Source organism: Vulpes lagopus, chromosome 3 (assembly GCF_018345385.1).
Source record: "Vulpes lagopus strain Blue_001 chromosome 3, ASM1834538v1, whole genome shotgun sequence".
In the NCBI taxonomy this organism is placed as follows: domain Eukaryota; kingdom Metazoa; phylum Chordata; class Mammalia; order Carnivora; family Canidae; genus Vulpes; species Vulpes lagopus.
In genome coordinates this window covers 69,277,671-69,292,498 of record NC_054826.1, presented here as the reverse complement: position 1 = coordinate 69,292,498, position 14,828 = coordinate 69,277,671, and the positions used below count along the sequence as shown (strand labels likewise).

The 14,828-nt window shown below is 42.4% G+C and overlaps 1 protein-coding gene and 1 pseudogene across 1 annotated transcript in view; both read left to right on the top strand.

The window, feature by feature from the left end:
- Positions 1-221: 221 nt before the first annotated feature.
- Positions 222-1,521, top strand: LOC121486135 (annotated as a pseudogene).
- An 8,183-nt stretch (positions 1,522-9,704) lies between these two features.
- The window catches only part of SIRT1 (sirtuin 1), a 31,351-nt gene continuing 26,227 nt past the window's right edge, over positions 9,705-14,828 (top strand). Inside the window, exons 1-3 of the mRNA XM_041749798.1 lie at positions 9,705-10,207; positions 11,981-12,097; positions 13,941-14,182. Of these exons, the coding sequence (XP_041605732.1) occupies positions 9,790-10,207; positions 11,981-12,097; positions 13,941-14,182 (777 nt within the window). The 5' untranslated portion in view covers positions 9,705-9,789. The remainder of the gene's footprint in view (positions 10,208-11,980; positions 12,098-13,940; positions 14,183-14,828) is intronic.

Genomic DNA, 14,828 nt, shown 5'->3' with positions numbered 1-14,828 from the left:
CTGAGCATGGCACCCAATGCAAGTCTTGATCTCATGACTGTGATCATGACCTGAGCTGAAATCAAGAGTCAGATGCTTAGCTAACTGAGCCACTCAGGAGCTCCTGGAAACTCTTTACAAAGTTATAATAAGTGGACTTTCCCCTACATTGACTACCTGAGTCACACTATAAGAAGCAACAATGTCTCCACCATCTGCTCAGTAGCCACAAAGCAGCAACCATGTGTGAATGCATCTCCATCCATGTTGGCCAGGCTGGTGTCCAAATTGGTAATGTCTGCTGGGATAAGACCATTGTGGGAGGAGATGACTCTTTTAACACCCTCTTCAGTGAGATGGGTGCTGGCAAGCATGTGCCTAGGGTGATATTTGTAGACCTGGAACTCAGAGTCATTGATGAAATTCGCATTAGCACCTACTGCCACCTCTTCCACCCTGAGCAGTTCTTCACTGGCAAGGAAGATGATGCCGATAACTATTTCTGAAGGCACTACATCATTGGCAAGGAGATCATTGACTTTGCCTTAGACCAAATTTGGAAACTGGGCAACCAGTGCACAGGTCTTCAGGGCTTCTTGATATTCCATAGCTTTGGAGGGGGAATTGGTTCTGGGTTCACCTCCCTGCTGATGGAATGTCTCTTTCGATTGTGGCAAGAAGTCCAAGCTGGACTTCTCCATTTACCCAACTGCCCTGGGTTTCCACAGCTATCTTTGAGCCCTACGATTCCATCCTCACTGCCCACACCACCCTGGAGCACTCTGATTGGGCCTTCATGGTAGACAATGAGGCCAACTATGACACGTATTGTAGAAACCTCCATATTGAACTTCCAAACCACACTAACCTAAATAGGTTGATAGGTCAAATTGTGTCCTCCATCACTGCTTCCCTCAAATTTGATGGGGCCCTGAATGTTCATCTGAGAGAATTCCAGACCAAGGTGGTGCCCTATCCTCACATCCACTCCATCTGGCCACATATGCTTCTGTCATCTCTGCTGAGAAAGCCTACCATGAACAGCTTGCTGTAGCAGAGATCACCAAAGCATGCTTTGAGCCAGCCAACCGGATGGTGAAATGTGACCCTTGTCATGGTAAATATATGGCTTCCTGGACATTGTACCATGGTGAGGTGGTTCCCAAAGATGTCAATGTTGCCGTTGCCACTGTCAAGATCAAGCATACCATCCAGTTTGTGGACTGGTGCCTGCCTGGCTTCAAAGTTGGCATTAATTGCCACCCTCCCACTGTGAGACCTGGTGCAGACCTGGCCAAATTACAGTGAGCTGTGAGCATGCTGAGCAACATCACAGCCATTGCTGAGGCCTGGGCTCATCTGGACCACAAATCTGACCTGATGTATGCCAAGTGTGCTTTTGTTCACTGATATGTGGCTGAGGGCATGGGGAACGAAGAGTTTTCTGAGGCCTGTGAGAACATGGCTACCCTTGAGAAGAATTATGAGAAGGTTGGTGTGGATTCTATAAGAGGAGAAGGTGAAGGAGAAGAAGAATACTAAAGTTAAAAATGTCACAAAGGTGGGACACTTGGGTGGCTCAGTCTGTTAAGTTTTCAGCTCTTGATTTGGGCTTAGGAGGTCATGATCTCAGGACTGTGAGATCAAGCCCCAAGTTAGGCTCTAAGCTCAGTGGGGAGTCTGTTTGAGATTCTCTCCCTCTCCCCTCCACTTGTTTGCTCTCTTTCTCTCTCAAAAAAATAATTCTTTTTTTTTTTTTTTTTTAACAATTTGGCACATGACTATCATGGTGCCCTTTTTTTTTTTTTAAGATTTATTTATTTACTTATGATAGACACACAGAGAGAGAGAGAGAGAGAGAGAGAGAGAGAGAGAAAGAGGCAGAGATACCGGCAGAGGGAGAAGCAGGCTCCATGCCGGGAGCCTGACGTGGGACTCGATCCCGGGACTCCAGGATCACGCCCTGGGCCAAAGGCAGGCGCCAAACCGCTGAGCCACCCAGAGATCCCCAATAATTCTTTTTTTTAAAAAAGATTTGTTTCTCTCTCTTTCCGTCTGCTGCTCACCCCACAACAACAACAAAAAAAATATCACAAAGGTACTGCTTTTACAGGGAGACTTATTCTGTTTTGAACATTGAAAATTTGTACTCCAATCAGTTAATTTGTATGTGGCAGCATGTACTCTCATATACAATAACTGACCTATACTTTAAAAAATGATGATCTGTTACGGATGCAAATTGTGCATTTCTCTGGAGGGTTTGAATAAAGTATTTCATGTCTTAAATGGAAAAAAAAAAACTTATAATGAGTGGATCCTCACCATCGTCTTTTGTTTGCCCTCAACTTTATTCTGTCACCTTGAAGGATATAATTTCCCAGGATTCCTGGTTTGTAGCCACTTGATTCTTTTTAGGTAGTTGAATGGGACAAGGAGTAGTGTCTATTCCAGGACTGGCCCATAAAACCTTTCAACAGATATTAGTTACTTAATTTCCTTTGCCTGTCCAGTGGCAGAGCTACAAGATAGAACTCTTGTTCACTTTTCAAAGGAAAGTTGACTCCAAAAGCCACCTGATGAAGAGCAGTGGTATAGGATTGTTATATGAATGAGAAGTAAGTTTTGGTGCATGTAGCCATTGGAATCCATGGATTATTATTATAGCAATTAGTCTACCCTAATACAAATCTAACAGTGGCTTTCTTACTATGTTTTTTTAGGACCCTAAATCTTCTTAGTGATGTCTTGAGAGATGCTGTGGTGGGAACTTGGGTCGTCTGCTTCAAAGAGAACAGCCTTCTTTTTATGTATTTAAGATATGTAATATATGACATACTAACACACGCATGTATGATATTTAGTGATGCACATGGTGAAGGCTTCAGAGCACACAAAAGATTTTACAGTAAAAAAAAAAAACAAAAACAAAACTCCTTTATACCTTTGCCTTTTAGTCTCCCATTTGCTCCCCCAGAAGCAATTTCTGGGAGTTTACCCATTTCCTGAGTTTAAGTGATAATTTACATACATATAAACATATGTACTGGTTAAATGTTTAACCAGTCCCTCACTCGTGGACAATTAGTGTATTTCCAACTTTTTGCTAACAAACAATGGCACAGTGAATGTTCTTGCATATATGTTATTTTACATGTATGCAAGAATATCTCTAAAATATATTTCTAGAATTGGAATTGTCAGATTAAAAGGCATATGCATTTTACATTTTGATAAATAGTGCCAAATTGCCCTCCATGCGGTTGTACCAATTTTCACTTTTTTTCGAATTTACATTTTTACTATTACTATACAAGTGGGCCTGGCTCTTCACATCCTTTTTTTTTTTTTTTTTTTTTAAGATTTTATTTATTTATTCATGAGAGCACAGAGAGAGAGAAGCAGAGACACAGACAGAGGGAGAAGCAGGCTCCAAGCAGGGATCCTGACGTGGGACTCGATCCTGAGTCCCCAGGATCACGCCCTGGGCTGAAGGCAGTGCTAAAGTGCTGAGCCACCCGGGCTGCCCACTTCGCATCCTTTTCAATGTAACATATGGTCACATTTTGATTCCTTACTACCTTGATCTTGATATGTGAAAAATAGCATTTCATTGTGAATTTATGAGTAAGGTTTTACATCTTTCACATATTTATTTTTGTCTTTCCTTTCTCTTTCACATGTTTAAAAGCTACTTGCGGGCACCCGGGTGGCTCAGTGGTTTAGCATCGCCTTCAGCCCAGGGTATGATCCTGGAGACCCAGGATTGAGTCCCACATCGGGCTCCCTGCATGGAGCCTGCTTCTCCCTCTGCCTGTGTCTCTGCCTCTCTCTCTCTCTATGTGTCACTCATGAATAAATAAATAAAATCTTAAAAAAAAAAAAAAAAGCTACTTGCATTCCCTTCTCTGTGAACTCTTTATCTTATTGTTGAAAGTCCTTTAATACATATTAAAAGAAATGTATCTGTATTTTGTAATAGAGTTAAGATCATTAAACAGATAAATTCTGCTGCTAAAAACCAAAGTTTGAGAATCACTCTCTATGCTTTTTCTTTCTTTTCTTTTCTTTTTTTTTTAAGTAATCTCTATACCCAACATGGGGCTTTGAACTCACAACCCCAAGATCAAGAGTTAGGTGCACTACCAACTGAACCAGCCAGGCACCCCACTGCCTATGCTACTTTTTAACCCAACCTTGCTAATAAAAGCTTGCCCCTTCATCCCCTTGGGAATCTTTGTCCCTTAGAGTCTCAACCAGTACTACTTGTCCTTATGGTTGACATCCTAGTTTCCGAATTGTGTCACTGCTCTCATTTTGGCTGGAAAATTCTTTGTTGTTGGGGGCTGCCCTCTGTATTAAAGAATGTTTAGTAGTATCATTAGCCTCTATCTGCTGAATGTCAGTAGTCCATCCCTCCCTCCTCCATGGAGTTATGACAACCAAAAAAATGTCTTCAGATTGTCAAAATTCCTCTGGAGGATAGGGGGCAAAATTGCCCCAGTTGAGAACCACTGGTCTAGGTCTTTATATTGTTGGAGGAAGGCAGGCTGCACTACCGTTACTATTTGCTTTAGTTTGGATATCCCACACATCTACCCAAATGGTATTTGATAATGTATAGAATACTAAGTTTTGCATGGAAGTACAATACTTATGTTATAAACTAATCAAAAAGACAAAATAAAGGGGCACCTGGGTGGTTCAGATGGGTGGGTGTATGCCTTTGGCTCAGGTCATGATCTCTAGGTCCTAGGGTCCAGTCCCACAGTCAGGATCACAGCTTGGTGGGGAATCAGCCTCTCCTTCTCTCCCTGCCTGTGCTCTTTTTGTCTGTCTGTCTCTCAAATGAATAAATAAAAAAAATCTTTTAAAGAAGACTAATATACACGAAACCATCAAATAACATCTGCCAAACTTGTGGTTATACCTAGCAAATTTAAAAACAAGCAATAGAAGACAGGAAAGTCAGCCACCACTTAAGTCTCAGAGGGTAGGAGGGGCTTGATGAAATCTCCAGAACCCAGAGTGTAGCACTCAGGTTGTAGGTTTGTTTTGTTTTGTTTTAAGATTTTATTTATTTATTCATGAGAGACACAGAGTGAGAGGCAGAGACACAGGAAGAGGGAGAAGTGGGCTCCCTACAGGAAGCCCAGTGGGGGACTCGATCTTTCCACCCCAGGATCAGGGCATGAGAGAAGGCAGATGCTCAACTGCTGAGCCACCCAGGAGTCCTTGGTTGTAGTTTCAAAAAATGGTTCCATTTTTTTTTCCATTTTTCTTTTAATTATTATTTATTTTAAATTATTATTATATTGACTAGTAAATCAGTATATATCATACTTATTATCATATATTACACAAATTATTATATACTATACATTTATTATATCTATATATTATATTTATTAAATTAAATATTTCATTAAAAATCATTTACTTATATATATAAACGCTCATTTTAATGTGTGAAATTTTAGCAAGGAATATTTATTGACATGTCCTCGATTCTTTTATGCCTACCCTCTCTGTCAAGGATATTAAAATGTTAACATTTTGACAAGTAACTTTCTATACTTTTCCCAAGCCTCTATACCCATATTTATAAATAGAGCTTATAAATAGGTTTGTATATAGGTATATAGAGGTTTTAAAAATAAGGGGTAATTATTGAATAAAAAAAGATCAGGAGCAGCCCGGGTGGCTCAGGGGTTTAGCGCTGCCTTTGGCCCAGGGTGTGGTCCTGGAGACCCGGGGTCAGGCTCCCCCCATGGAGCCTGTTTCTCCCTCTGCCTTGTGTCTCTGCCTTTCTCTCTGTGTGTCTCTCATGAATGAATAAATAAAATCTTTAAAAAATAAAAAAATAATAAAAAGATCATAATACACACATTTTTGTACAACATGCTTTGTCACATAAACATTTCTCAAGATCAGTTATAGATCTTCTCAATGATTGCATAATAGGCCATAGTAGGTGTACACCATAATTTGATCAAGTTTTCCTATTGAAGACATCTGGATTGTTACTTTACTTTTTTCTCTGCAACATCAATACCATAATAAACATTCTTGCAGTCATAGTCTTACATTTTTGTTAATAAATGGGATTTTGGATTGAAACGTATGCGTGTATTTATAATTTTAATAAATATTCCAGATTACTTTCCAATACTCTGATAGCAATGCACACCTATGAAAGTATCAGTTTCTCCATAGCTTGGTAAGCAATAGATGGTAACAATAAAATTTGTTTGATTTACCTATTAAGAAGTGAAAAATCGTACCTCATTTTACTTGCATCTCTCTGACTTCTAATAAATTTGAATATATTTTAAATTTTTGGATAGTCAAATGTCTATTTTATTTTTTTAGATATTTTATTTATTTATTTGAGAGAGAGAGAGACAGAGATAGCTAGAAAGAGCAAGAGCAGGGAGCAGAGCTCCACTGAGCAGGGAGCCTGATATGCGGCTAGATCCCAGGACCCTGGGATCATGACCTGAGCCACCCGGGGGGCACTCTCTCAATTTTTTTTCTCTCTCAATTTTTTTAAACATAAACTGTTTTATTTAGTAGGTTTTTGTTGTTCTTGTTGTTAAGTAATCTCTACACCCAAGCTGGGGCTTAAACTCAGAACCTCAAGATTAGGAATGACTGGGTGGCTCAGCAGTTGAGCATCTGCCTTAGCTCAGGGTGTGATCCCGGGGTCCCATGATTGAGTCCCACATCAGGCTCCCTGCAGGGAGTCTGTGTCTCCCTCTGCCTATGTCTCTGCCTCTCTTTCTGTGTATCTCTCATGGATAAATAAATAAAATCTAAAAAAAAAAAAAAATCCCAAGATTAAGAGTTACTTGCTCTGTTAACTGAGCCAGCCAAGTACCCCGAATTTTCTCCCAATTTTGATGGGATACTGACTCTAAACATTTCATATATTACATTCCCACCAATGTGGTTGAGAATCAATTTATGAAATATTTTATAGGTAAGGAAGAGAAAGTAGAGGAGAGAACATGTACTGAAGAGTATTAGCCAGGAATGGTGAGGTGCCTATGTAGTTAGGAATTGGGGAGAATGTTGGAGGGAAGGAAGGGCAACAAGATTCAGTCACCAATTGGTTAGAAGGCATCAATCTGAAGGAACACTTCAAATATGATTCCAGGGCTTCAAGAACAAAAGGGATCACTGTTGGAAATGAAAAGTGACTAGTATGGAAAGTTTCTCAGTTTATTTTTATTTATTTATTTATTTATTTATTTATTTATTTAATAGGCATTTTTTTAATAGGCATTTTTTTTAAAGATTTTATTTATTTATTCATGATAGTCACACACACACACACAGAGAGAGAGAGGCAGAGACACAGGCAGAGGGAGAAGCAGGCTCCATGCACCAGGAGCCCGAGGTGGGATTCGATTCCGGGTCTCCAGGATCGCGCCCTGGGCCAAAGGCAGGCGCCAAACCGCTGCGCTACCCAGGGATCCCAGTTTCTCAGTTTAATTTGAAGTGCAACGACTTTTGGATTTAAAGATTTTTTAAAAATTCATTTATTTAAAGATTTATTTATTTTAGGGAGGGAGAGAGAGCACAAGCAAGCACATATGTGAGCACCAGCACCAGTGAGCTAGGAAGGGGCAGAGGAAGAGAATCTCAAGCCGCCTCCAACGGAGTGGGGAGCCCCAGGTAGGGCTGGCTGCATCTCACTACCCTGAAATCAAGACCTGAGCAGAAACCAAGAGTCAGAGGCTTAACCAAACTACCCAGGCATCCCCAACTTTTGGATTTGGATGGGACCTTAGAGATACATTTCCAACATTCTTTTTTTCTTTTCTTTTTTTTTTTTAATTTTTATTTACTTATTTACTTAATTACTTATTTACTTATTTATTTATTTATTTATTTATTTATTTATTTATTTATTTATTTATTTATGATAGTCACAGAGAGAGAGAGAGAGGCAGAGATACAGGCAGAGGGAGAAGCAGGCTCCATGCACCGGGAGCCTGACGTGGGATTCGATCCCGGGTCTCCAGGATCGCGCCCTGGGCCAAAGGCAGGCGCCAAACCGCCTCGCCACCCAGGGATCCCTCTTTTTTTTTTTAAAGAATGAAGAAACAGGGTGCCCTGGGTGGCTCAGGTCATGATTCCAGGGTCCTGGGATCTAGCTTCCTGTTGGGCTCCCTGCTCAGCAGGGAACCTGCTTTTCACTCTCCCTCTGTTGCTGGCCCTGCTCTGCTCCCTTAAGCACACGCCCTCTCTAAATAAGTAATATATATATATATGTATATATATATATATATTTTTTTTTTTTTTAAGAAAGGAAATAAGTTGCTTGCCTAAATTTTCACAATTGGCTCAGTATAGGCAGGCCCCCTGGTTTACTATAAACTTGGAGAGGTCCTTTAGGCAGTTTTTTTTTAAATTTTTAAAAAAGGGTTTTATTTATTCATTCATGATAGAGAGAGAGGGGCGGGGTGGGGCGCAGAGACAGGCAGAGGGAGAAGCAGGCTCCATGCAGGGAGCCCGATGCAGGACTCGATCCCCGGGCCCCAGGATCACATACCCTGGGCAGAAGGCAGGCGCTAAACCACTTAGCCACCCAGGGATCCCCACCTTTTTTTTTTCCTTTAGATAGTTCTAACGCCACACTGCACAGGTGGTAGATGCCCTACCAAATATTGGCTCTAGATCTGCCATGTATTATTGGAGTCTTTAGTTAAGGCTAGATGTAGAGTGACAGTGCTCTGGAATTTCAGGAAAGTGGAAAGTAGAAGGGCTTCTAGTATGCAAGGAACTACATTCATTCATTCATTCATTCATTCAGGGACTGGTATTTTTGAGCTACTAGGTACTCCTCACTTTACATCTATCTTATAGCTTATCAGTATAAGTCTTACAACCCTACAAATGTTACCATTTTAAAGATGAGAACATTGCCTATAGAAAGGCTAAATTGCTCATGCTAGTAGGTGAGAATCTCAAATTCCAACCCAAAGTCCCAAGCGTAGACCCGCCAAGTCATGTTCATCCTGCTCTTTGCGAATGGCCCACTTGACCCGAAGCGTTCAGAAGGAATTCAAGACACCTTTGCAGCCCAGGTGGTGCCAGAAAACAAACAGGCTGATCCCCAGCGCCCCAGGTCAGGGGTTTTCAGGGGGAACACATGCCTTTAAGGATGACAATTTACACCACCGTACAAGTGATCAAGTGTTGGGGGGGGGGCAGTCAGCTAGAGACAGGTGCAAGAAGTAGGAAAAGGAGCCAAGAGGCGCTGTCCACCGGTGTGAGGATGAGGAGTGAACTCTTTTATCCTCTACTTACGCTGGTGGACGCGACTATCCAGCGTGCGAAGCTCGGCCTTGGCCAGCTTCATTCCTCACCGTGTCTCAGGAACTAAGTTTTAACCCTTTACCTTAAACCTAGAAAAGACTAAAGCAAGCAAGCCGTGCGCCTCAGACTTCAGTGGAAACTCGCAGGGTGAACCAAAAACTTGGGCCGGCCGGGCGACAGCGACGCGAGGCCGGTTTCGAAAAGCAGCCGGGAGCCGGGCGAGCGCGGCGGCTGGACGCGCCTGCCGCAGAGGGGTGGGGCCGCGCTTCCTCCCAGCCCACGCCGCCTCCGCCCGCCACGTGACCCGCCGTGTTGTGGTCCGGCCCGCGTGGGTGGCGGGAGCGGCGGGAGGGCGGGGGCGACGAGGCCGGGTCACGTGACGGGGTTTAAATCTCCCGCAGCCGGAGCCGCGGGGGCGCCAGTGCCGCGAGTCGAGCGGGAGCAGAGGAGGCGAGGGAGGAGGGCCAGAGAGGCAGTTGGAAGATGGCGGACGAGGCGGCGCTCGCCCTTCAGCCCAGCGGCTCCCCCTCGGCGGTGGCGGCCGAGAGGGAGGCCGCGTCGCCGCCCGCCGGGGAGCCACTCCGCAAGAGGCCGCGGAGAGACTGTCCGGGCCTGGGGCGGAGCCCAGGCGAGCCCGGCGGGGCGGCCCCTGAGCGGGAGGTGCCGGCGGCGACCGGGGGCTGCCCCGCGGCGGCCGCGGCGCTGTGGCGGGAGGCGGCGGCGGGCGGGGAGCGGGAGGCCCAGGCGGCGGCGGCGGCGGCCGGAGAAGGAGACAATGGGCCGGGCCTTCAGGGCCTCTCCCGCGAGCCGCCGCCGGCCGACGACTTCTACGACGACGACGACGACGACGACGAGGGCGAAGAGGAGGAAGAGGCGGCGGCGGCGGCGATTGGGTACCGAGGTGCGCAGGGCGCGGGCGGCTGGGACTGCGCATCCCCTCCTCCCTCTCTCGGGGCCCCTTGTGGTGTAGGGCTTTGGGGGCTCCGGGGGGCGGGCTGGGGGCTCAGGTCTGGCCTGCGGCGCCCCCTTCCCACCGCGGGCCTCGGCTGCGCTCCTCCCCGGCTGCCGGCCGGGCTGCGGGAGCGGCCCGCGCACCCCCTCCCTCCGCTCCCTTTTTCCCTCCCTCCGCCGCCCGCCTGCGCGGCTTTGCGCTTTGCGCAGCCGCCGGGCCGCGAAGCTCCCGCAGTTGGTTTTAAAGTAAGTTTCTCTCTCCTCCTACTCTCTTAGCTTATTGCCTTTGTTTAACATCTTTCGCTTTTCCGTACCCCCGCTTCCTTGCACACGTTAAATCTGCAACTTTTGCCCGTCCCTTTTCATCAACCTTTTGCAGTTGTCTTTGCAAACTGATACACCTGTGCAATTCACGGCTTTTTTTTTTTTTTTTGAGGGCCTTTAGTTTTAAATTTTAAGGAGCAAAGCTATTTCTAAAGTCATAACCCACAAAATTTGAGAAGCATCGCTCAATTTCTGAAATGTTGCAATTAATGCTGCGTATAGGGAGAGTGATAGTACTTTAAGACTAGTTAAGTGGGCTTTTTTCTTTTCTTTTTTTAAAATATAAGATTGTGTTTATTCATGAGAGAGATAGAGAGGCAGAGACATAGAGGGAAAAGCAGGTTCTCTGCGGGGAGCATGATGGGGACCTGATCTCAGGACCCCGGGATCACGACCTGAGCCAGAGGTGGACTCTGAACCAACTGAGCCATCCAGGCGATCCAATAGTACTTTTTTTCTTAATTATATATACTTAGAATGTTTTTTAGATTAGATATAATTTTGCGTGTATGTGCGTATCTGATAACCCTGAAACACAAACTGATTTTGTTGTTGTTGTTATGTTAAAGCAGATGTGTTAGTTGTGTATGTCATATCATCTTTGGGAGTTTTCATATTTTTCAGTCTGAGGAGTTTCTGTCGTGGATGTTCGTCTTTACCAGTAAATTCAATCTGGTGCTCCAGATTGATCATAGAAGTGCATTAAGTTCTTGATCATAGAAGTGCATTAAGTTCTTGATTAGTAAATCACTTACTGATTTCTGTAAACAGTTTAATATGGGAAACGAATAATGCAAATATATCTTTGGAAGTCTAGTATTATGTAAGAGAAGGGCAAATAATTGTCATGAATTTGAACGATTTCTGTTACATTTTTGACCAGTTTCATGAATTCCCATTACTTGTGATCAATAAGTTCAGTTTAGATTACTACTCTGTGTTTTGATTAAGTAAACCTAACTTATTTCTAGATTTTCATGAGCTGAAAGTTTTAAGATTTTGTGCAGAATGTGTAAAGATGAGGATATATGGCTCTTAGAATGGTGCAAGCTGACCCAGTAGGCGGTTTTTAACCTAGGTACTATGAATGAATGTTCAGTGGTTTATTCATTGAAAGTCATTGCATCATAACTGTTACAGATTTGTATACACTTTATCTTTAAGGATTTTATTTATGTATTCATGAGAGACAGAGAGAGAGAGAGGCAGAGACACAGGCAGAGGGAGAAGCCGGCTCCTTGCAGGGAGCCCGACGTGGGACTCCATCCCGGGTCTCCAGGATCACGCCCTGGGCTGAAGGTGGCGCTAAACCGCTGAGCCACCCGGGGTACCCAGATTTGTATAGATTTTAGAGGCAGATTGTTTCATCAGCCTTTAGTTACTTTGGTTTCTTTTGCAGATAACCTTCTGTTTGATGATGAAATAATCACCAACGGTTTTCATTCCTGTGAAAGTGATGAGGATGATAGAGCCTCACATGCAAGCTCTAGTGACTGGACTCCAAGGCCCCGGATAGGTACGGTTTCAGAGCCTTAGAGAATAATGTCTTTTTCTTTTTTGAATTTTTTTATGTCAATTAAAAATACAGTTTTCTGTACCCTTATAACTTGATGAGGTTTTTAGGTGCTTCTTGAGATTTAGTGTCAGCTTGTGTTTCTACGGAAGGTCTAGTACTTTGTTCTTTTTGGTTTTAAACAGTTTAAGCCCCTGGAAGCTGGCCTCTGGTATTTCTCAATCAGGTCCTTCTCACACCACCAGTTCTTTTCACTTGTACCTTTCTTGTGTGGAGTGCTTTTTCTCCAGCGTATCTTGCACTCTCTCAATTCAAGTCTTTTTTTTTTTTTTCCTTAATACTTAATCACTTTTTTTTTTTTTAAGATTTTATTTATTTATTCATGAAAATACACAGGAGAGAGAGAGGCAGAGACACAGGCAGAAGGAGAAGCAGGCTTCATTCAGGGAGCCTGACATGGGACTCGATCCCGGGTCTCCAGGATCAGGTCCTGGGCTGTGCTAAACCGCTGAGCCACCCAGGCTGCCCCTTAATCACTTCTTAATAAGCTCTGTATCTTAAACATTTTTTGTTACTTCCTGTACTAGGATGTAAGCCCAACAGGGGCAGGGATTTTTGACTGGTATAGTGTTTTGTCAGTATTTAGAAAAGTGCCTGGCCCACAGTTTGTGCTCAATATTAAGTATGTTGTTGAAATGGGAAAGTATTTTGAAGTAGAGAACACCATGAGATTTTTATACCAAAGTTATAACGTGATAATATTGAAAATGGTTTCTTTTTTTTGAGAATGGTCTTTTTCTTAATGTGCTCTTCTTCTTTTAAAAGTACCTTGACTCTTTAAACAGCGGTGATTAGTTCCTCCTTAGTGTCTGTAATGTTCACTCTATTTTTGGGTGTCTGAAACTAGGAAACTAAGAAATTTCAGGGTAAAAATTATTAATATTCAAAACATCGGTATGTCATTTTGGGGGATTGGTTAAGATCAAATTAAAGATTGTTACTGGAAAAAAAAAGGTTGTTACTGGAAAAATTTAAAGAGTAATTATGTATAGATTTCCTGTGGGCTTTTGGGACTGGTACCTTTTCCTTTATTGATTGGTAAAACTGATTTGTAGAACTATTTTGTACACACTCTGTTATTAGTGTGTATTCTATATCTTAGCCATAGAAATTTAATTCTGGTAGGTTTTTTTTTCTCTTATTTTGTTCAATATTGTACTAGAGGTTCTAAATATTACAATAGGCAAAAACAAAAGGAATCTATTAGAAAGGCAGCTATAAAGCTGTTATTTGCAATAGACAAGATTAAGTAGAAATTTTGATGGAATGTCAAAAAAAGCCTACTAAAATTAAGTGATTAGAGCAAAGGTATAGGGTACATGATTGTTATTTCATATTTCAGGGAAGGCTTATGTGAATTAATAACTGACACTTCCAGACATTAAGTACTTAGTAAATGAAGGTGATTATTACCAGTATTTGAATAATTAGTGTTGTAGTCTTTTGACCCAAATCAACTTAACGTACTAAATTTTTAAGTATCACATGACAAATATTTTTTTGAAAGAAAATATTAAATGATCTGAAGAGTAAATTATAGTTTTATTTTTAGAAACAGGAGAGAAGAGGCTGGATTTAAGAGCTCTAAGAGCAGGTACAACTCTTGATTTGATCTCCCTAATTTCCTTGGGAGGGAGTAGTCACTAGCTCTAAAAAATGAAATACCTATATAGTTCATTTTCCTTGCAAAAAAACTTTAAAGATTGCTAATTCATTACTTTAGAAAATGAGATTTTTGAATGACTAAAAGGTGGATTAGATCTAATTCTTTTCTCTCTTTATGTAGGTCCATATACTTTTGTTCAGCAACATCTCATGATTGGCACAGATCCACGAACAATTCTTAAAGATTTACTACCAGAAACAATTCCTCCACCTGAATTGGATGATATGACACTGTGGCAGATTGTTATTAATATCCTTTCAGAACCACCAAAAAGGAAGAAAAGAAAAGATATTAATACAATTGAAGATGCTGTGAAATTACTGCAAGAGTGCAAAAAAATCATAGTTCTAACTGGAGCTGGGGTATGTAAGATGTAATAAAACACTAGTAAAAAGGGCGAGGTGGTGTGTGATTTTTTTTTTCTTAGCCTTTTCCAAGTAAGAAACATTTTTTGTTTAGAAGAATTTATCCTAACATGATAATGGGAATTTGTGTTTGGAAACCATGAAAAGTGCTGCAGCAGTTGTTAAATTGATTCATTTCTTTAAAAACTTCTCCAACAAACTTAGGAAGTATTCCTGTTTGTTAACAGTACATGGAGTTAGGGAAAGGTTTTTTACTTATAGTATTCTGCTATAGCTCCTAAAGGAGATGCAGGGAATTCGGTTTGCATAAACTGGATCAGGGTCTGCTGGAAAAATTGGGTCTTTGTTCCATCTTTCTGGGGGAAACCAGGAACCTAATTAGTGTTCACAAGTAAATAAGTTGGGAAGACAACAGGTTCCTGCCTCCTCTCCTTTTTTTTTTTTTTTTTTTTTTTTTGATTTTAGTTATTTACTCATGAGAGATACAGAGGTAGAGACACAGGCAGAGGGAGAAGCAGGCTCCATGCAGGGAGCCCGACGCGGGACTCGATACCGGGTCTCCAGCATCCCACCCTGGGCCGAGGGAGGCGCTAAATCGCTGAGCCACCTGGGCTGCCCCCCCATTTTATTTTATTTTAATTTT